Source organism: Battus philenor, unplaced genomic scaffold (assembly GCF_028537555.1).
Source record: "Battus philenor isolate CCGP_79_NKW_IND1 unplaced genomic scaffold, ilBatPhil1.0.hap1 SCAF_15, whole genome shotgun sequence".
NCBI classification, from domain to species: Eukaryota; Metazoa; Arthropoda; class Insecta; order Lepidoptera; family Papilionidae; genus Battus; species Battus philenor.
The window spans coordinates 1,091,959-1,112,306 of NW_027181677.1; the positions used below are offsets into that span (position 1 = coordinate 1,091,959).

The following is a 20,348-nucleotide window of genomic DNA, read 5'->3' on the forward strand; positions in this document are numbered from 1 at the left end:
GAAAGATGCCGATATGGAGATATTTGGCACTCAAAACAGAGCTTAAGGCTTAGAGAGAAGTGATTGCAAGTAAAAGAACACACGCCTTCAGACACCCAAAGAAATGATGTAGATATTTAATAGCATCAGACGTTACCTTGGGGAAGTCCATTCTGAGTATTATTGCGAATCATTGTTAATAATTAATTCGCATTGTTTGCCGCATACGCATTTATCAGCGGGCTGGCGGGCGGTGCATTTCATTGCACGACTACCACTGCATGTGCGGAAGTGGCTAAATATTGGTCCTTTTCTTACTTAAGATGATGTAGAATTGAAAGGTAAATCCTCCTTCTATAGACCTGGAATAATTTTACCCGTCACAATAAGCATTCTTCATCGTCATCATATAGGAATAGGCGTCCACTATAAGACATAGGCTTTCCCCAAAGATCATTATGATGAAGAATCTTGCGCTGAACTATGTGGAGGCTCACCCACGCCGCCTCTACCGGTTCCTGATCGTAACTGAAGAACCCTTCGGCTTCAATGAGCGATGTACCCCGCCAACCGCTATATCGATGCCCTTGATTCTTCCAGGTTTCATTTCTGCTCTCTGGGTTCTTAAAAGGCTTACTAAATAATATTTCAAAGCATAAACTTTAGTTATGATCCTTAAATGGAAGCGCTGCGGACGAGGGCAAAGGCCAAGGGCGCTGCGGCTAGCGGCTATTGTAGTGAGGTGTCGGGCTCCGCTCGACACGAAAACAGAAAAAGAAATCTTCAGGCGTAGGGTTGTCTACACAATGAAAAAATACATATTATTTTTTATTACATAACTTGCATAATGATATACTGATTTTAGTTATAGACAATACTTTACAATAGACGCCATGAAAAAATGTAATGATTCACTTTCACTAATGTGTCCTTTTGCAAATCTGTCGTGGAGGCCTATTTCTGGCAGTAAATATCCTACGGCTTAAAAATCGATGATAATTAAAATACAAAGACACTTGTTTAAGTAATTCATTGTAAAAGCACTTGTTTATTGTCTTCGCTGTGTTTCGTTGAATTGTGTGGTCTTTTTGGGGTTTTCATTCGTTTATATCAACAGGAGGTCCACTTCTAAATATAGTCCTATCTCAATGATAGGCACTCTCCGCGACCTTGAATAGGTCATCGGTTCATCTAGTGGAAGGTCAAAATATACCGCGTCTATTGGCTCGTCGTCGCCACTTGGATCCTTTCCGTCCCTACGGCTGTCATTAGAAGATATACGTATTCCGTCCACTGTCACTTTGAATATATTTGTTTCAAAAGAAACATAAGTCATTGCTACAGCACGATTCAATATTCTTAAAAAAATTCTCAAGGATTCTTTACCCACCAGAAGTATAATCAGGATATATTAGCCCTGCATCACGTAGACGAGTAATTAAAACAAAACCCCCAACGGGTCAGGCGCGTCTTCCTGTTTGCCCGTCACGCGGGACCAGTTCCGGCCGGGGGCCACTGAAATGGCGCGCGAGTTTTTCCCCGGCGGCCATTTCCCACGCGCGATTCGCGACCGCGACGCGTAAGGCTAGTTGGCCACGCAAAACACGGAGCCGGCGCCCCCGCCGCGACTAATATGGAATCGATAACTTCATCGAGATTCCGCGGACGTCGCCGCCTCGGAAAAAAACCGATGCGTGTGCGAATTGCTGGCAGTAATCAAATACCATGGTATTTATGGATCGCACCATGTCCTGCACAATGTAAACAAGTCCTGCCCGTCCAGAGTAAACAGGTGTATTGTTCCATGTTCACATGTAAGCAATTTCACAAAACGACACCATACCACTCCTGCACGGTTCAACTCGAGACAATTCTACTGCTATATATGCAAAAGGCTTTTTAGGATACAGTTCTGTCAATACATATGCAATAGGCGCTTTAGGATCCAGTTCTGTCTAGCGGACTACATCAGAGCTTACGCTAAACATTTAATTACTGACCGTATTTATAAGCAGGGTAAAAAGTTTCTTCGCATTTTATATGAAAATTTCGGACATACTTTTACAAATTTTATTTATGTTTAAGAAAAGAATATAAGTGTAATTTTTTTGATGACTCCTTGCCATTTTGTAGGTATTATACCGTTGGTATAGATACCTTATAGCTGCTATGATTTTATCAGTCGTCTAATGTTAACCTGAAGCTGTCTAAAGAAATCTGATAAAACTGAAACAGGTGATAATCTGGTGATAGTCGGGGCTACATAGCGGATGCATTATTACCTCCACCTTGTACCGCCCAATCCCACGCGAGCGAAGGAGAATATTGTGAAAGCGAAAAATTAAAAGATTAAAAGGAGACCGGAGTAAGAGAAACGACAGCTGAGGCTGGATTTGTTTGCCGAATGGAGTAGAACGCATGTCGAAGGGTACACGTCTTCAAGAATATCACCTCCAAGACCAGCTCTCTTAACTTTTGCTTAGTAGTTAAATATGTGTGGTCTTGCGTTTTCATAATGAAAGACCACAAGTTTTATCAAGACCATCTTTCCATCGATAATTCCTCACATTTTCTCACAACTTTTTATTTTTATTTCATCGCTCGTTCTTACAAGAGATCCGGACCCATATAGTAAATTACTGGTATATTTCACTACACATTGTTACTAATGGCATCATGGTGTTTTTCGAACATAGTTTTCTGCATTCCATCGTGACATTTGATAATACGAAGCCATGTCATTAAAATGGGCTCTTAGGCTACATTGACAGGCTAAAAAATTATATAATTTGAATCAATAGGGTCAAGAGTCTGTTCTATATATGAATGATAATACATTACAAGATGGACTCCTTGAAACTCGTACGTCAAAACAGCGAATTCTCTACAACCTTGTTTAGACCTGACAAGAGATCAACTCACTTAAACAGAGTAACAAAGCAGTATTGATAGGATCATAAATAATTTGGTAGGGTAGTTAGAGAAATTTGATCGGAAAAGGTGAACGTCAATTCATTGCATCTGCTTCTAGCACAGGACCTGTTCCCTCTCCCTACAAAGCGACGGACCCTCACTGTAAACCTATGGAATATCTACGTATTGTAATTAATTACAGTCATTACTAATATATATTTTCAGGAAAGCAATATTACATGCTCTAAATATAATATATTATTAATACAATGAGTTTATTCAGTGCTCCTTCCATCATTGAGTCATTGCGGTCGTGTAGTATTAATTCCTGTAATAAATTTAAGATTTCAATTATCCACGAGGAAGTGTTCCCCCGGTGTGATTCAGTTTGTACAGTGAGGTCGAAGCAGAGGAAACTGGGCCATGAGTGCCGCTAACTGGGGCGTTGAAGTAATGAATCACAGAAACCACCTTCGCCTGTAAGACGCAACAGAAGCCACGGGCAATCCGAGGAAAGATCCGGAACCTCCTTCAGATTACTAAATGGTTCACGCTGCCGTCTAAAACCACAACAACTTCATACCTCTACACGAGTAGAGCTGTTATAACAACTTGAATGCCAGTAAAATTTATTTTTAAGAATTGTCTGACTCCTCCGTTCCATGAACTCAATTCTGTAATCTGTAAAACCCTCCAGAGCTAAGAGCAATGACATCCACCAGAAACACTAGCAGAAGCCTATTTAAATTTCTGAAAAACAAAATGTAAATCACCGGATTATTTTAGTTGCTCAGTCGGTGATCTTCGGGGGAGGCATATCGGTCGGTATGATGATGAATTACGTGATTATTTTTTATACCTAATGCCTATCATAAACTCACACTATATATTTTACCTGAATGTACACATAACACGCTTTTTTTTATTTTTTCCACCCTTCAAAGACATGAATGTTGATTTTCCTTACATTTGATATCAATGTAATATGATATGATTCTTAATTAATTTATTTTAGGTACAAGTTTAAAAGAATTAACAATATTAAATAAAATATTATGTGACAGCCCTGAGGATGCACAAGCTATTGTTATAACAAAACGACCCATCTCAATGTCGAACGGTTCGGGGAAGCGCGCCCTCGCGTACGACTCGACGGTGTAAACCTACCAACATTTTATACCTCGCACTCGACACCTCGGACAATATTCTGCCTTTGAACACTGGACCTGTTTGTAAGACCGTATATGTGATTACCGTATTTCTCTGCCACGTAAAGATTTACGCCAATTTTTTGGAACTTCTTATTCATATTAAACTATTTACAGTGACCTTTTGTTAAGTCGAAATAAGAATGCTATTCAAGCAAAAATTTCACAACCGTTCGAAGACCAACCGGCCTCTTTGCAGTCATGAACGGATCGTGTATCACAGAGGTCTCCAAATCCAGAACATTCTAGATCAGTGTTTACCATTGTGGGGCCCACGCTCTACAGGAGGGCAATTTGAATGTAAACTCGACACAAATTAAACTCTAATTTTTGAAAGGCTTAAATGAGGTATGGCACAGAAAATTTGTAAAATACTGTTCTAGGCTGCAGGAATTTCTTTCGTTTATTCTTCTCCTATATTTTCCGATACGGTTACTACTTGAGCTAGGCAATAGCAACAGACCAAGTCGAGGTTCACCCCTCTGGAGCGTCCTTAACAACTGAAGCCGAGACTCTTGGGAACCCTTGAGCGACACATCACGGAGCGTCTGCCAATGCGATCCAAAATCTCACCGGCATCACAATCCAATGTAGTAGTATTTTGTAATGTTTCGGAAATGTTTTACCGCTTTTGCTCTAATGCTTTTACAGCTTCGTCTAAAATGAGTTCACGGAGCGGAACTGTCCATAAACTATAAATGTATATAGCAGCCCGATCCGAGATTCCCGGAGGAAGAATGACTCAAGCTCTCTACCGTTTTAGGCAAAATTTTAAAAAAACTTTATTTAAATTAATATATCCCCATAATGATATTGCTCAAATTAAAACAAAGCTGTCAAAGTTCAAAATACGAACAGCTAAAAACAAACTGAGTCGGGTGATCGTTTCATCACCTTCACAAATATGGTTAATACAGTAATTAAATTATTTCGAAAGGCAGCATTTATGAATTTCAACACTTGAACAAAGCTCCATATTGTAAAAACCTAACTATCCTGTAACAAAATTCTTGATGTAAAAAATCCTGGTGGCTGGTGGAGAAAATTTCACTTCGGTGATATTATTGTCGACTATATAAACAACCATCGACATTCTAGACTATTCTAGACTAATTATCATTTTAATAAAATTTCAGTTAAAGCAGCGACATCTTACAGTTAAAGTTATTAAAGTTCTACATGAAAAATGTTTAAGTGAAGAATAATACATGATCACCGAAAATTCGTGTTTTAATATGTAATTTAGATTTCGAAAGATGAAATTAGAATAGTATTCTTAAGTGTTGCCAGTAAAGGTAGCTGTCAAATTTAGACCATATAAGGTAGATGTGAATACACATTCTTAAAAGTTAAGATGAAATTAAAAAAAAGCTTTCGTCATTTGTTCAATAGTATATTTTTGGGGAATTTCTTTTCATTGAATAACACATCTTACAGTTAAATAAAAACCTAAATTATTTAAAACATTAAAAAAGTAAAACAACTTATTCAAGTACTAACTCCTTCATTCTGTATGCCATCTATTGACCAATACGAATACTAATAAAGCAATCATAATATAATAAAAACAAATTTTCTTTTTTGTAAGGGAAAACATTTGAACCGGATTTATTATAAATAAAGACAGTTAAATTGAAAACAATTCTGTTATTCATATATTATTAAGGTAAAATAAACTAGTTCATAACAACAAGAATCAAGTCTTAGAATTATCGTCGGCTCAAAATGTTACATTTATAATTAGAAACAAATATTATTATGCATTTACTAGCGTTACAATTGTAAATAAACCTTTATCACTTGACCGAAATATCTGTAAAATGGAATACAATAGGCCTATTGTCAAAATCTTAAATGTAAACAAATATAATAGCAAAACTAGGAACATATTTTATATTAAAATCGTTACAAAATAATAAAAACATGTGCTTCGCTTACCCATTTCATGCAAACGATGCTAAAAACACGATAATGCAAATTTAAACACAAACACCATAAACATTACACAGTGGCAGCCATGTTACTATTTTATTATTGCCATGTTACAAAATAATACATGCTCAAAGTTATTGGTTGATCTAAATATATATTTATATATATCATAAAAATCACATAACGCGATTTTCTATATTTTTGCGTTTTAAGGAGCTTTTGGAAATAGTACAATAATTTTATTTTGTAAACTTACCATGTCTACTCATTTAAAATAAATAGATTTTCATTTAATGATTTTATATACTACTTAAAAATTTATGAACATGAAAACTTTAAATATTCGCAAGAAATACAAATATTTTAAATAAAATAATACAAATTTGTTTTACTCTATATCACTTTAATGTTGCCACACTCAAGATTGTTTTTCTGACGAGTTCTTTCTGTATCAACAGCTGTCAAAGCGGTAGGGTTCTTAATTCATGTTAAATTAAATCGAACCAAATCTCACTGAAACTATTATAAACATTATTTGTAGAAGTGACAAATGAAGTGAAACATCTCTTTAATTTATAACTTGTTTATATTTCAGCTTCAAAATGGTACAGCGTCTTACATTTAGGCGACGATTGTCGTACAATACCAAGTCTAACCAGAGGAGAATGTGAGTGTATCTTCCTTATTAATGTATTTTTACTCTTCATATAATCATAACACCATAATAATTGAGAGTTATTGTTATATATCGTAAATATCAATAACAATCTATTTAAAAAAATAAATTAAATATAACCTCTTAGATTCGACTTAATACTTTACAGTATACAGTTTTGTATTTTATAGTAACAGATTATGAATAATTGCTTTTATTAACCTTAAAAAGACTGCCTTTTTTAAATTATCTTGCATTAACTCCTAAACTACATGATTTTTATTGTGAGTATACAAATGTGCTTTTCCTCTTTGTAAATAGTATTTTACTCATTGCTTATCTGATATATAAATTTTTTTTATATTATGTTACTAATCCATCTATTGCTATATACAAGGGTGATTTTATATCTCTTATTTATTGCATTCTTAGAGATATTTCCTGTTCGTGATCATAATTTTTAGGCTATTTTTATAGTTCTTTTCAGTTTCCTGGTATTATGTTTGTAATTACGTAGCTTAGAAAATGAGTGATATATTTCAGACTCAAATAGTATTGTAAATGCTTTTGATTTGCAACACTTACAGCTACATAAGCAAATAAAGTCATCATTTCTTACATCAATCCATGTTATTTTATCATTAAAATGGTAAACAAACATATCACCTCTTAGCTGTAAATACACATGGATTTTGGTTATGGTAAAGGCTTGAAATAGGTGAAAATATAACTGACACATTCAAATCAAATAAAGATATTATTTTATTGAATAGGCTGTTACAAGCACTTTCGAATTGTCAATCAATGCAAAATGTCAGCATTGTTAGTCCTCCAGGATGCTACCACTGGCTCGGAAGGCAGTTTTGCTGAGAAGAGCTGATTAGAAAATTGTTCTTTACAAATATAGTTTTATAAACGGTGCTTGACAATAATTGTCTTCCCAAATGAGCATCAACAACATTAATTTCTTGCATTAACATCAGTGTAGTATTAGATAGAATAATATAATTTTGAATACCATGTTTTCAATGTTAGTTTTAAAACTCTCCATTGGCAGATATGAAACTGGAATTTTAATGTAATAGGATGACCAGATAGTGATGTTGCTTTCTCAAGTTAAACTCGCACAACAACATTAGTAACAAGTTTTTATTTCTGATCAACAATATATTAACCTTCATTATCAACAACTTTTGCCATCTAATATACAAATTTTCAATGCCAGAGCAGTAATAATCAATCTATCTGTTTTTCTATAAAATATATTGACAGAAATGACATTACTTCCCAATCCCCCTTAATACATACACCTTACGCCTTACATAATTTATTAAGTTTTTGAAGACGAAAACTAGGAGTAATTGGCCTATTTATATTCCTGGTATTAACATAGTGTCTATCACTGTTCTTGTGAAAAATTTTGAATGTTTTTCAGACAAATAATAACCTGTAATATGGTTGTCAACATCACCACATCTTTCACTATTAGATTTCATAATCCTTGTACATTTTATATTAGTTCTTTATTTTCATAAGGTGATACAGCCAGTACATTATATAAAATTCATTTAAATTTTTTGACATAAATCTTTAATATACTGTGCCTAATAATTATACAAAATTGTTTTCCAAATGAACAGATAACTAAAATTTTACATTTGATAATAGGCAAATACGTAACATTTACTTTGATAAAAAATATGTATTATCATGTAAAATCAATTATATAAATATATATTGGATCTGTGGGCTGGTTTCTGCAACCAAGAGGCACTGTGCTGTAAATATTGAACACAACCATCTTATATTTCGTTCAATGTAGATCTCACATTGTTGCATTATAGGCATTTTAAGTCTCTACAGGCTTAAGAGAGCATTACTTAGAAAACAACTTACCGCCTTGTTTAAATATAGCTTAGATTGTAGACTCACTCTTAGAACCTTCACTGTAGGAGCTTTAACTTCAGCTCGAAACCAAATTATATATCTGCAATGTTAGATTTTGATAAATCAGCTTTTGAAATTGTTATTACAATGCATTATTGTAATTATATTAATTGCATAACAATCATTGTGAACTTCTTTTACCTAAAGTATTCACGAAATAATGTTTATATAAACACATAAATTATTCATGTATTAAGACTTTCATTTTAGACATATACATGGTGTTCTGACTATTTTTTATTTATAATCCTTATGCTATGTTGCCCATATGAATATCACCATACCCTATGCAGAATATACTCAAATCTGATTTTGTGCATTGAATAGGGTTGGAGCAACTTTCAAAAATATAACAGTAAATAGAGACTACAGTCTCTTGGAGAAAATAACTCAAACCCTTGCAGAATTATTTATTCATTTATGTATTTGTAAAAATATAAAGGAGAATAGAAAAGAACCTAAAGTAAATTTTTATATTTACAGAGTTCGAACTCCTGGTGGTCGTCTTGTTTATCAGTATGTCAAGAAGCCCAAGAAGATCCCAAGGTGTGGACAGTGCAAAAGCAAGCTCAGGGGTATCCAGCCCGCCAGGCCAGCCGAGCGCTCCCGCCTCTGCTACCGCAAGAAGACTGTGAAGCGTGTGTACGGAGGTGTCCTCTGCCACAAATGCGTGAAGCAGCGTATTGTCAGAGCTTTCCTTATAGAAGAACAGAAGATTGTGAATGTCCTCAAGGCACAGCAGGCGAGCACGAAGGCTGGCAAGAAGGCCGCAAAATGAACTAGGGTGTAAATAAATTACCATAAAAATTTACCCATGGTTTTATTTTCATTAACAAATTGCATACTATACATACAATACAGTATACACTATACATGTAATACAATAACAAAAATGAAACATCTTACAGCTGTTTATTTTAGGACAGTTAACTCAAAATTTAATCTAAAAATTGACTATGCTGTGACAATTTTTCCACATCTTCACAGAAAACTAAATTTATTTATTACATTAAAAAGTTAACCCTTTACTCTTGTAATGAATTTGTGATCTAATTAAATAATTTTGAAACAGTACATTCATATGACAGTGACAATATGTACAGTACCCTGCAATAAATATGACACATCAACTTTTGGTAAGAGACAATCGGCTAATTTTAACTTTGTAGAGCTTTATCTTTGCACGAAATACAAACAATCCGGTATCTATTAAAAGCTGTTAAAACAAGTATCATTTGCTTCTTTTGATAATTATATTTATTTTTTGTATAAAATACACTAATTTTTCTGTAAGTGGTGGCTTAGGTTGGGGGTTTTAAAATAAAATAACATATTTACGTATTTAATTTATTCAGAAAATTACATCTATACATAATAAACATCATTATACCAATAGTTAAAATGAGACATTGTAATAAAACCTGAACTCTTTGAGATCACAGATAGTGAAATGTGAGTAGAATCGAATTATTATTATCTTTATTACAGTATTTCATGTAACGAATAACAATAATAATTGAAAGAAGCAAATGATGCTTATTCAAACAGCTAATACTATATAGTATTTTGTGCGACAGAGAACGTTCTACGAAGCCGAAATTAAGCGATTGTCTCTATCCAAAGGTCGATGTGCAATATTTATAGCCGTGTACTGTACCTTTTTTAACGCTAATTTTAAAATATTTCTTCTACTGAGTCAAAAGGTGAAGCAAATATACTTCGCTTAAAATATAGCTTTAAATTGAAAAGCTATAGAACTTTTAGTTAGTTTAATTAGATTATATTCTCTATTATCTTAACTACACGTGGCAGAATGTCGTTTCAGTCTTTGCCCTAGTTTCAAAAAATTACCATTACCATTACCTACGATTCAATTAATAGACATCTTGTCTGTACTTGTTAGTCTGTCGTCAATCGCTCTAAATCGCTAATTGTAGGTGTCGCCACATGCAAATTGATCCAGTAAGGGGAATTCAAGTCATCTTCCGGAGCCCGAGATATGTACCCAATCTACCGGATGAAGCTAGAAAATTTTCTTTTTCATTTTTAACAGCACTGGCGATTGTCTAGAAGTCTAGGTCCCCTTTCGGGAGACCTAGCGGCTCTAAATTCTTTGAATTTTTCCCTACACTTTTCATTTAATTTAATCTCTATATGAACCTACGTGGTTTCAAGAATTTTTTATGGCTATATCGCTAGTATTTAACGGTATTCCATATAATTGACAGTGAATGTCTTAGCAGTATATTGGCGATAGTTATGCAATTTGTTGCGATTTAAAGGATGCCGTTATTTTTTTTCGCGATGAGACCTTTTTTTAAGTCTTTAGCTACAGAGAAGCTTAGGCCTAATTGAAATAAAAGGCTGTGGTGCTCCAAGCATCAAATTGTTATTGTGGCGACGGTGGGTCTTACGGGGTAGTACTTGAGCGATAAAATTAGAATAAATAATATTACTCAAATTAGACAGTTACAATAACTTTCCCCAATGCAATACTTTTGAGGGAAATAATCTTATTATAAGCCTAAATTTTTTTTTCGCTGCTGTGAGTTATGTTAGGAACTAGTTTCTTTCTTAGCAAGTGTGGTGCAAACTTGATCTGACAACCCATCGTTTTCCTGCCTTATAACCTTTTGCTGTCATAATTCGGGTCTTCCAGGATTATTTGCCAAAGCCATAAATTTATCTCTTTAATAATAAAATCAGGAGACTTACTAAGCACAGGCTCTGCAAAAAGCCATTCTCTTTAGTGTTTAGAGCATCTTCAGGATGTATATGTTTGGTAATGTATGGTTGAAAATTTTTTTTTTATTAATAATAAAATAAAAAAAAATTATAAACTCCACTGAGTTTTTTATTAGTACTTGTCAGTAAGTGGCGCGTTACGAATTAAAATAAACTTAATTTTTGATTGTATTAATCTCATGTAAGTCATATTGTCTTCGAAGATTACTAAGATTTAGTTGCAGCATGAATACAATAAGGTAATTTAACTATTTAAAATTATTTCAACGACATGCCGTTAATTCGTCGTGTGAAATAGGTTTTACCAACTGAATAACAAACTTATGATTTAAGGTAATGTTTATGTCCATATGTTGGAAGGTATTATTAAAAATATTACAACTTGGTAGGTTGAAAATATAAAACTCTGAAATTGAAATCATGCATGTGTGGTTACTACTGGTTTTACTTTGAAGAAAAAATCCTTGTGGAACAATATAACTTTCCTAAAATATAGATAGACCCTATAGGTCCTTTGTAACATATTAGATGAATAAGATAGATTGTAATACATAAGTTTTCATTTTATTATTTATTATAACCCATAAATAATTCCCTCTTTTTCCTACAACATAATCTTCACATTAAACTTTTTGGTAAAAAATTCATACCATTATATAAAACAGTAGAAATTTTAAATATTATGGCGGCAACATTCGTCAAAAGATATTTAAATAATCGTGACACAAGAAAAATATACATTGTGAAATCGTTTTCTCATTAGAAATTAAGTTTTTTATTTAGTAAATAAATAGTTTTTAAAGTTCTGTGATATAGATTGTAATTTATACAAAAATGTCGAATCCATGGAAGAAAGTTCAGGAACCAGTAGATGTACAAAACCTGTCAGATATAATGTCTGAAGAGTACGCAAAAGGACTGCAAGTTAAGGAAGAGATCAAATTCGCAGAGCAAGTGTCGGATCAGCATATATTGACAGAATCCGACGACCTATCTCCTGAAATTCTACAGCAAATCGCTGAATGTAACGTTAAAAATTTTTGCGACTCAGATGCAATCATTGCAAAAGTTTTACAATGTCAATTTGACAAAGAATATGATGACGAAGTCAAGAGAGTTGAGAAAAAAAGAAATGGAGATGCGAAGGTATCAATTTCTTATGATAACTATCGGAACATTCCGGAACACCTGGTGTACGACTCCGATTCGGACGATGATGCTGAACAGGCAGACAAAAAAGACTGGGACCGATTCGAAACTAATGAAAAGGAATATGCAAGTCTTCCGAAAAGAGGTTTCATTATGAAAGATGGCGAAATGGTTACGAAACATGACAGTGTGATCAATGGCAGAAGGAATGCTTGCCGCATCATGGCCTTCCCTCCAGAAGTCTGCACCGGAGATGGCGCAGGATTCGACATGAAACTGCCAAACTCTGTGTTCAACCAGCTTAAAGAACATACAAAATGCAACCAAAAGAAACATAAACTATTGGATAGAAAGGAAAGCCAGGCTACTGCTGTAATGGGCTTGGATGAACCAACAAGACTAATTCTGTTTAAAATGATCAACAATGGCATGTTGGAAGATGTTAATGGAGTCATCTCAACAGGCAAGGAGTCAGTTGTACTCCATGCTACTGGAGACCAGTCCTTCCCTGAATTTGTTGTTCCTAAGGAATGTGCAATAAAAGTGTTTAAAACTACACTAAATGAGTTCAAAACTCGGGATAAGTATATAGAGGCTGATTATAGATTCAAGGATCGCTTCTCAAAGCAGAACCCGCGCAAAATTGTCCACATGTGGGCAGAGAAAGAGATGCATAATATGATGAGGATGCAGAAAATTGGGTTAAACTGCCCTGATAAGGTGTGTCTGAAGAAGCATATCCTGGTAATGTCATTCATTGGCAGAGATAATAAACCGGCACCAAAGCTAAGGGATGTTATACTGAACCCTGATAAATGGGAGAGTGTATACAATGAGATTGTTGAGGCTATGCATAAGATGTACAACATTGGACACTTGGTGCATGCAGATCTGTCTGAGTATAACATACTTTGGTGGGAGAACAAGTGTTGGTTCATTGACGTCTCACAATCTGTTCAACCTGACCATCCCAGTGGCCTGACATTCCTGTTGAGAGATTGCAGGAATATTATCAATGTTAGTATCATAACTTAAAATACAAATCAATTATTATTATCTTATAGGTTGATGGAATTATATGGTTTATCAAATATCATTTATTCATATAAAGTGTTATCATATGAAAGCATGTTAGGGATCTACGTTGTATATCCTGTCTCTTTCTAACAGGTCCTTAATAAACTATAAATGAATGTCTCACAGGATGAAAGGAATAAGATTGCATAATATGTTTTTTGTAAATGCATTTAAAATACTACCTTACAATTTTAATTTTAGATAATTTTTTAAAATAAATTAATAATACTAAAACTAATTTGACATGCTGTTCTAATAAGTAAATTGTCTTTTTCTAGTTCTTCGAGAAGAAAGGCGTACCAAACATTAAGACAGCAGATGAACTTTTTAAAAGTATAACAGGCTTCGAAGAAGTTGATGTGAACTTTCTAGAAGGAGTTCACACTGTTTACAACTCTTTGTCTTCACGTTTTGAGATTGCACCTGACGACAACAGGAATGTTAGCTATCCGTTTGAATACTGCTGGCAGAAAACCAATGAAAACAAGCAGACTAAAGAAGAAGTTGTTGACAGTGATAAAGATGAATTTGAAGACATGTGGGCACACTCTATTCAGTATAAAACAGTTGATGATGCCGCTAATTTTGGAAATGAAGTGAAACTGCAAAATACCACTGCCGAAACAACAAAGGTTGTTGATGAAGTAGCTTTTGGCAACATTATTGGTGTTGCCATACCTAAAAATGATGACAGTAGTGGGTTAATTGATAAAAAGTCTTAAAACTTATATAATCGTAAGTTTTAATATAAATTGACATGGAATAAAAATGTTATATGAGGAATTTAGATCCTTAGTGATTGACAAAGAGAAAAAAAACTCTAAAAAAAAGTTTGACATTTGAATAAAAAAGCAGTTCATAATATTCCTTTTATTTTCAAATAACACATGAAAATTTCCATTTAAAATCAAATTTTGATTAAAGATCATTTTTTACAGATACATTACACTAATCAATAAATTAAAAATGAAACTTGAAATTATCATGCAATTCCCGAATTATATTTATAAAAGGTGTTGCACTATACCCAAAAAATAAGCATAGAATATTAATTTTGTCTATGACAGAAACCCAGGGGCACTACCTGCTTCAAATGTGCATTCTATTGCCAATGCTTCAACCATATCTAATCATTTAATGATACCTATGATTTAAAAAGAATTTCATTCAGTTTTAACACATTGTTGACTGGAAATTTTACGAAAACTTTGTCACTGGCTGGTACCATATTTGCATTTGAGACTTTTTTGAGAATGGTACAAATAGGTTTGTTGCAATCATCAAAAACTGAACTCTCAAAAAACATAACTGTTACCCTACTGATAGTTGAAGCGTCACCAAGCTCAATAGTTGCACCAGAAATATTTAAATAATTCTGTAAGTTTTGTGTAATCTGATGCTATAATATTTCTTTTTTGATATATAGGTGGCGTAATATCAGAGTCACTCTCTTCTGGTGCAGTATCATTGTCACAGTAACCACAATTTGATTCATAATCACTCGGAGAATCAGATAAAGCATCCACATATAATTCATAGTGATAATTTCTTCATTTTGTTCGGCCAACAATTTTTTTTTAATTATAACACATTTTTTATAACCTAAGTTTTGGCGGCTCTTATAAGCGGGAGAAACAGCTTGTATTACATTAACAAAATTGACTGCATGGTCGTCAACAGAGACAACAGTGATGCAAAAACATGACGAGTTTACTCAAGTCAACAATGTGGTAATTTAAATTTTAGTAATCAATAACAATATATATATACTGTATATATTTACTTAAACCATAGATAAGACAATAATCAGTTTACATGATGAGAAATAATCGACCGCAACGTAAACATGTGCACAACCATAAGTAAATGGTAGATCTTTATTTCCTCTATCCACCTTTAATAACTTATTAATATGTAAATACTTTACAATACCTGACAATAAATATTGCACATCGACCTTTGGAAAGAGACAATGAGTTAATTTTTGTTTTGTAGAGCATTATCTCTGTCACACGAAATACAAAACGTCACATAGGTAGTGTGGGACAGAGATAACACTCTAAGAAACCAAAATTAGCCGATTGTCTCTTTCCAAAGGTCGATGTGCAATATTTATCACCGGGTACTGTAACAAATGTATATTTCTCTTAGTCAACACAGATACAGATAAAACATTTTCTTTTTAAAATTATCCTAAATGAGATCTTTAAAGTCAAAGCAAAGTTATTTTCAATCGCGATTGTAATTAGAATTTTTGTCTCCACCAATTAAGGCGCGTAACAGATCCACTTGCTGGAGTGTTAGGTATACTTTAGTATCTTCGGCCACACTTATTAGAGACTGGACATCAGCTGCGGCATGGCTGATGACTATGGATTGAAGTTTCAGTCGCAGGTCTGTATTAAATGGTATCGCTGAAAGTAAAAAAACATCAATATTGATATACTGAAAAAAGATTGCAGGTCATGAGTTTAAATCAAAGAAGTATTTTGAATTTGTGTTAAAAACATGACATGGATATTGGCATATTTTAAAACAATGTAGAAGTCAGGTCTTCAAGTGGTAATTTATCTGTAGGTGGCAGGCATGAATAGTATAATGTATAGAATGTCAGTTATTTGTTATTGTTGATTGGAGTTGTAGAAGGTCATCTAGTCATGAAGCTTGGAGCAACAACAGCAGTGAAGTCGGCGATTGTGGCCAGATAGTTTCCAGGATGGAAGCATTTATTTTTATTTATTCTTCAATTCTTCAATCACCAGTTGTAAAAAATGTAAAAAATATCCCTATTTCATTAAAAAACTGTCAAGCAATCTAAAATGTTCTCATAAAGTTTTTTATTTTCCTATGGAGAATTTCTTCCGGATTCTATATACTTCGGCTCCGCTATTGTCAGGGACTCTGGTAAATCTGTCAGGAAATTTTTAGTTATTTTGGATAGCTCATTCCAAGGTATGCATTGATCAAACTATCTCTGACACCCTCATGGTGTTATCATCATGGTTCATTACCATGTTGATCCATTGTCCATTCCAAAGTGGCTAAAGGCAGGGCTTCCTAAACACCCGATACTTCGAATACCTGTTCCTGGGGCCTCTGCGCCGATGGCATCATCGCCAGGTAAATTAATCTAACCTCATATGGACAGACTTGGAAACTATTATACATCTTCGTTATGACTGCTAATACATATATATTTATCTTTAATTAATAGACACAAAATTCATAAATTAAATACATTTCAACAAACATAAAAACTTTTATGTAAAAATTATAAATTAAACATACCTTCAGTCTCTGTATCATTCATGAGATCGATAAACAATTGCTTTAGGGATTGAGGTTTACTGTCCTCATCGGGCTCCACAAGCAATGCCAGCAAGATCCGGCTAACCTGGATTCTTTGAATGAAACAATTATTAATTTTTAAAATTATAATAAATTGATTAGATTTTAACCAGCTCTGAATGACACTGTTGTTATATTTTAGTTATAATATTAATCTATTTAGTATATAGCACCTAATCTCGGCACCTAATATCGCAAAGATTACATTATTTTAACGACCACACATCGGAGCACAGTTACAGTACCCAGTTACAGTGCTATTTGTAAAAAAAATTATATTCATATCTTAGTTTAATTCATTTTTGTCCTGATTTATATAAATTTAACTACATTTATATATAAACCATGCTTACTCTGTTAAGATTCCTTCGGGTATTTTTTTATTACTATGATATATTTTGTTTCCCAATTGCAAGGCATCATCAAATTTTCCTGAAATTTAAACATTAAATCCTTAGAGGTATATTAATCAAATAATTATTTTTTTAAGATTATTTTTAGTAATAATGGTTCCATAGACAATTTATACTTAGTCTTTAATATGTGAACGATAGCAAAATCAACTAAAATATCACAATAAATATATCATTTGTGGTAATTAATGTAATTACACTGGCAACACAGGAGATGAAACTATACTGTATTTATCATACACAGGTAACACTAAACAATATATAGCTTAGATTTACATACCAGTTGATTTGAAATAGGTGGCAAAGTTTGAAAAGGGTGAATGTATTTTATTGTTAGAAAGTTTTAAAGATTTTTCATCTATTTCTAATAACCCAATATAATGTGATAACTAACTGAAGCTAATGGATGTGGCTAGCCAATAAATTGAGGCTGCAAAAAGTATAGGGATAGATTTTTAACAATATTTAATTTTTATAGGTAGTAATGCTAATTTTGAAAATAGTATGTTTATATGTTATAACTACATAAGGTACTCTTCTTGAAAAAAGTCCATGAGTGTGGAGGTTGTATCTGTACATAAGACCTTCAGACATGGCAGCCAAACACTTGTGTCTACCGTTAAATGACACTGGAGCACTTTACTCCATTATAACAAATGCTGCCACTGCTTCAAAAGAGTAGTCTATTATATATGTGATCTATACATGATTGAATACTTCTAATTCCATTGATTCTTAGAGTTAGGTTAGGCTGTACTGCGAATATGATAGTATACTAAAGTCTATGGTAGTATTCAATAATCTACAGTAGTATGCAAAAGCATTCCTATAGTTTTAACAAAATGCATTCAAGAATACCGAGGGGTTTTAGCTGATAGGAGTCAGGCATAATACTTTCGTTGCCCCTGCAGTGGAAAAAAATAAAAAAGATGTACCATACATTATCAGGCGGTAAATGAGCTATACATAACTATAAACATTACTTATCTATTTGTGTTAATTACTGAATGCCTTTCAGGTATTTTTTTGTTTATTAGCAAAACTGGAGTTGTAATTATGCTATATTTACAATAACACAAAGAAATTAGACCTGATAATTCTATTACTTATTGGTTAGATATAACAGGATTTAATTATTGATAATTCACACATTAATCTGCTATTAGATGTATAGTGTAAAGACTGCTATTTTAATATATAGAAAATATAGTATAAAATTTCATACCACATTCAATAAGCAAATTATGCAGGTTCATCATATACATTAGTTTCATAGCTCCCTCACTCACTGTATCCAGTGCCTCTTCATAATATGCCAATGCTTCCAGCTTGTGGTTTAAGGTGACTAGATCATTGGCCAATTCCATTAATATTGATGTTCGGATAGGTGATTTTTCTGGATATTTACTCAATGCTTGCATAAAACAGCCTATAGCAGCCTGAAAATTAAATAAATTGTAAAAGTACAGGATGTTCATCTTGAAAATATGACGAAATATCTTTGACTCTTATAACAATGTTGTAAATTATAACAGAAAATATGACATACAAGCTATAGTTAGATAATCCCTTCATTAATCTTATACTGTATATTGATCCTCCATCGGGCTTGATGCACAAATATGCATCACACAAATACCAATGACACTGGCAGCCGCATCTGCCTAGCCTGCATACAAGCAAGGGTGGTCAGCAGAGACTCATGTCACTCTCAACAACCAAGTAGACTTTGAGAGTTAGTTTTTCAAAAGTTTTATGTATTTATGTAAAATTTTAAATTATTAAATGTAGGGGATATAATCACCCAAAATAAATTTTTATCTCACTCACCTTTTGTTTCCACAAGATTTATATCAATAAAGCTGCATATAGTCAAAAGGCAAGAAGCAAAAACTTCGATAGAAACAGTGATGATTGAGCTTACATTAATCAAATAATACCAACCATTTTCTTCACACTTACACAATAAACACATATATCCATAAACTTACATTCACTCATTTGTGTGAGCACATTTTTTTATTGTTTATTAGTCCGCCTTTGTCCACCACCTCATTTGTTGGAAAGTGTCAATATGTTCTAAGATGAAGCACAAACACTCAATAATTACCTATACACTCAGATCATGAAGAGACCTGTGTTATATTGCTCAGGAAACTATCTTATTCTAGCACAAATCCAAAATTATTTCATTAAACTTAGGACTCCCAAAACACCGGCTCTGCTCTAATTTGGGAACATGAGCACATATCTAATTTTTTATACTGTACTTTTATTTCAAATAATAAATCATGTAAACTTGTGTTAGGAACATCAGATAAAATGTTAATTAGTAAATTTAAAAAGATAACCTCAATATTCTCTCTATCTGGACTATAAAACTTCAACGCCAACAACTTCTGTTCTGCTTTTATAAACTGTCGAGCCGCCGCCAAATATTGTTCAGCCTCTCCCAGGTGGTTCCCGGCCAAGGCTTCGCACTTGGCGGCGCCCACATACGTTTGTCCCGCGAAGGAAGGCTGTTCCGAATGTTCGCATTGAATAGCTAGACCAATAAATTCATTGGTAGCCTCCGAAACATTTGGCTTTCGCAAAAACCGTCTGAAAATAATTAATTTTCAATATTAACCAAAAATTAAACGTATAACTTTCATATTTAATTTTGATCACATCAGCATACTTTTTTAACTTTGTGTTTATATTAATATATTGTTCGTCGAAACTTGCATTGAGATCTGTCGACATCGTAAATAGACTGTTGGTGATTTTATTAACGTCTAAAAATTAGATTTTATCAGCACAAATTATTGTTTGTAAATAAACTTATAACAGCAACCTTCTGTCAAAGTCAACGCGAATAATATTCAATTCTGAAAAAGTTAAAGGCAAAGGTATTCTAAGTCGCCATTCCATCAAATCATCACTGGTTTTCCATATTTTATTGTTTCAGTAGAAATGTTTTAAACCTTTTTATAAATTAAA

At 33.3% G+C, this 20,348-nt stretch overlaps 4 protein-coding genes across 4 annotated transcripts in view; 2 read left to right on the top strand and 2 right to left on the bottom strand.

Moving 5' to 3' along the window:
• tkv (thickveins) overlaps positions 1-6,120 on the bottom strand; it is a 181,866-nt gene extending 175,746 nt beyond the window's left edge. Inside the window, exon 1 of the mRNA XM_068761547.1 lies at positions 6,039-6,120. Coding sequence (XP_068617648.1) covers positions 6,039-6,042 — 4 coding nt within the window. The 5' untranslated portion in view covers positions 6,043-6,120. The remainder of the gene's footprint in view (positions 1-6,038) is intronic.
• A 322-nt stretch (positions 6,121-6,442) lies between these two features.
• Positions 6,443-9,445, top strand: LOC137918724 (large ribosomal subunit protein eL34-like). Its single transcript, XM_068761607.1, has 3 exons — positions 6,443-6,501; positions 6,628-6,699; positions 9,118-9,445. The coding sequence occupies exons 2-3, from the start codon at positions 6,635-6,637 to the stop codon at positions 9,410-9,412; spliced, it is 360 nt and encodes a 119-aa protein (XP_068617708.1). The 5' UTR covers positions 6,443-6,501; positions 6,628-6,634; the 3' UTR covers positions 9,413-9,445.
• Positions 9,446-12,110: 2,665 nt separating this feature from the next.
• LOC137918769 (serine/threonine-protein kinase RIO3) lies at positions 12,111-14,454 on the top strand. The gene is made up of 2 exons (XM_068761666.1): positions 12,111-13,545; positions 13,884-14,454. The coding sequence occupies exons 1-2, from the start codon at positions 12,214-12,216 to the stop codon at positions 14,325-14,327; spliced, it is 1,776 nt and encodes a 591-aa protein (XP_068617767.1). The 5' UTR covers positions 12,111-12,213; the 3' UTR covers positions 14,328-14,454.
• A 133-nt stretch (positions 14,455-14,587) lies between these two features.
• LOC137918832 (uncharacterized) lies at positions 14,588-20,119 on the bottom strand. Its single transcript, XM_068761751.1, has 6 exons — positions 20,047-20,119; positions 19,718-19,967; positions 18,592-18,805; positions 17,307-17,385; positions 16,894-17,006; positions 14,588-16,019 (listed from the first exon to the last, which is right to left on the bottom strand). The coding sequence occupies exons 1-6, from the start codon at positions 20,109-20,111 to the stop codon at positions 15,835-15,837; spliced, it is 906 nt and encodes a 301-aa protein (XP_068617852.1). The 5' UTR covers positions 20,112-20,119; the 3' UTR covers positions 14,588-15,834.
• Positions 20,120-20,348: the final 229 nt, after the last annotated feature.

Coding starts and splice junctions, on each gene's coding strand:
- LOC137918724 (XM_068761607.1), top strand. CDS start 6,635: ATGGTACAGCGTCTTACATTTAGGCGACGATTGTCGTACAATACCAAG. Junction 6,700..9,117: donor AAGTCTAACCAGAGGAGAAT/GTGAGTGTATCT, acceptor TTATATTTACAG/AGTTCGAACTCCTGGTGGTC.
- LOC137918769 (XM_068761666.1), top strand. CDS start 12,214: ATGTCGAATCCATGGAAGAAAGTTCAGGAACCAGTAGATGTACAAAAC. Junction 13,546..13,883: donor ATTGCAGGAATATTATCAAT/GTTAGTATCATA, acceptor GTCTTTTTCTAG/TTCTTCGAGAAGAAAGGCGT.
- LOC137918832 (XM_068761751.1), bottom strand. CDS start 20,111: ATGTCGACAGATCTCAATGCAAGTTTCGACGAACAATATATTAATATA. Junction 17,007..17,306: donor CCCGAAGGAATCTTAACAGA/GTAAGCATGGTT, acceptor TTTCATTCAAAG/AATCCAGGTTAGCCGGATCT. Junction 16,020..16,893: donor GAATGATACAGAGACTGAAG/GTATGTTTAATT, acceptor TTTTACTTTCAG/CGATACCATTTAATACAGAC.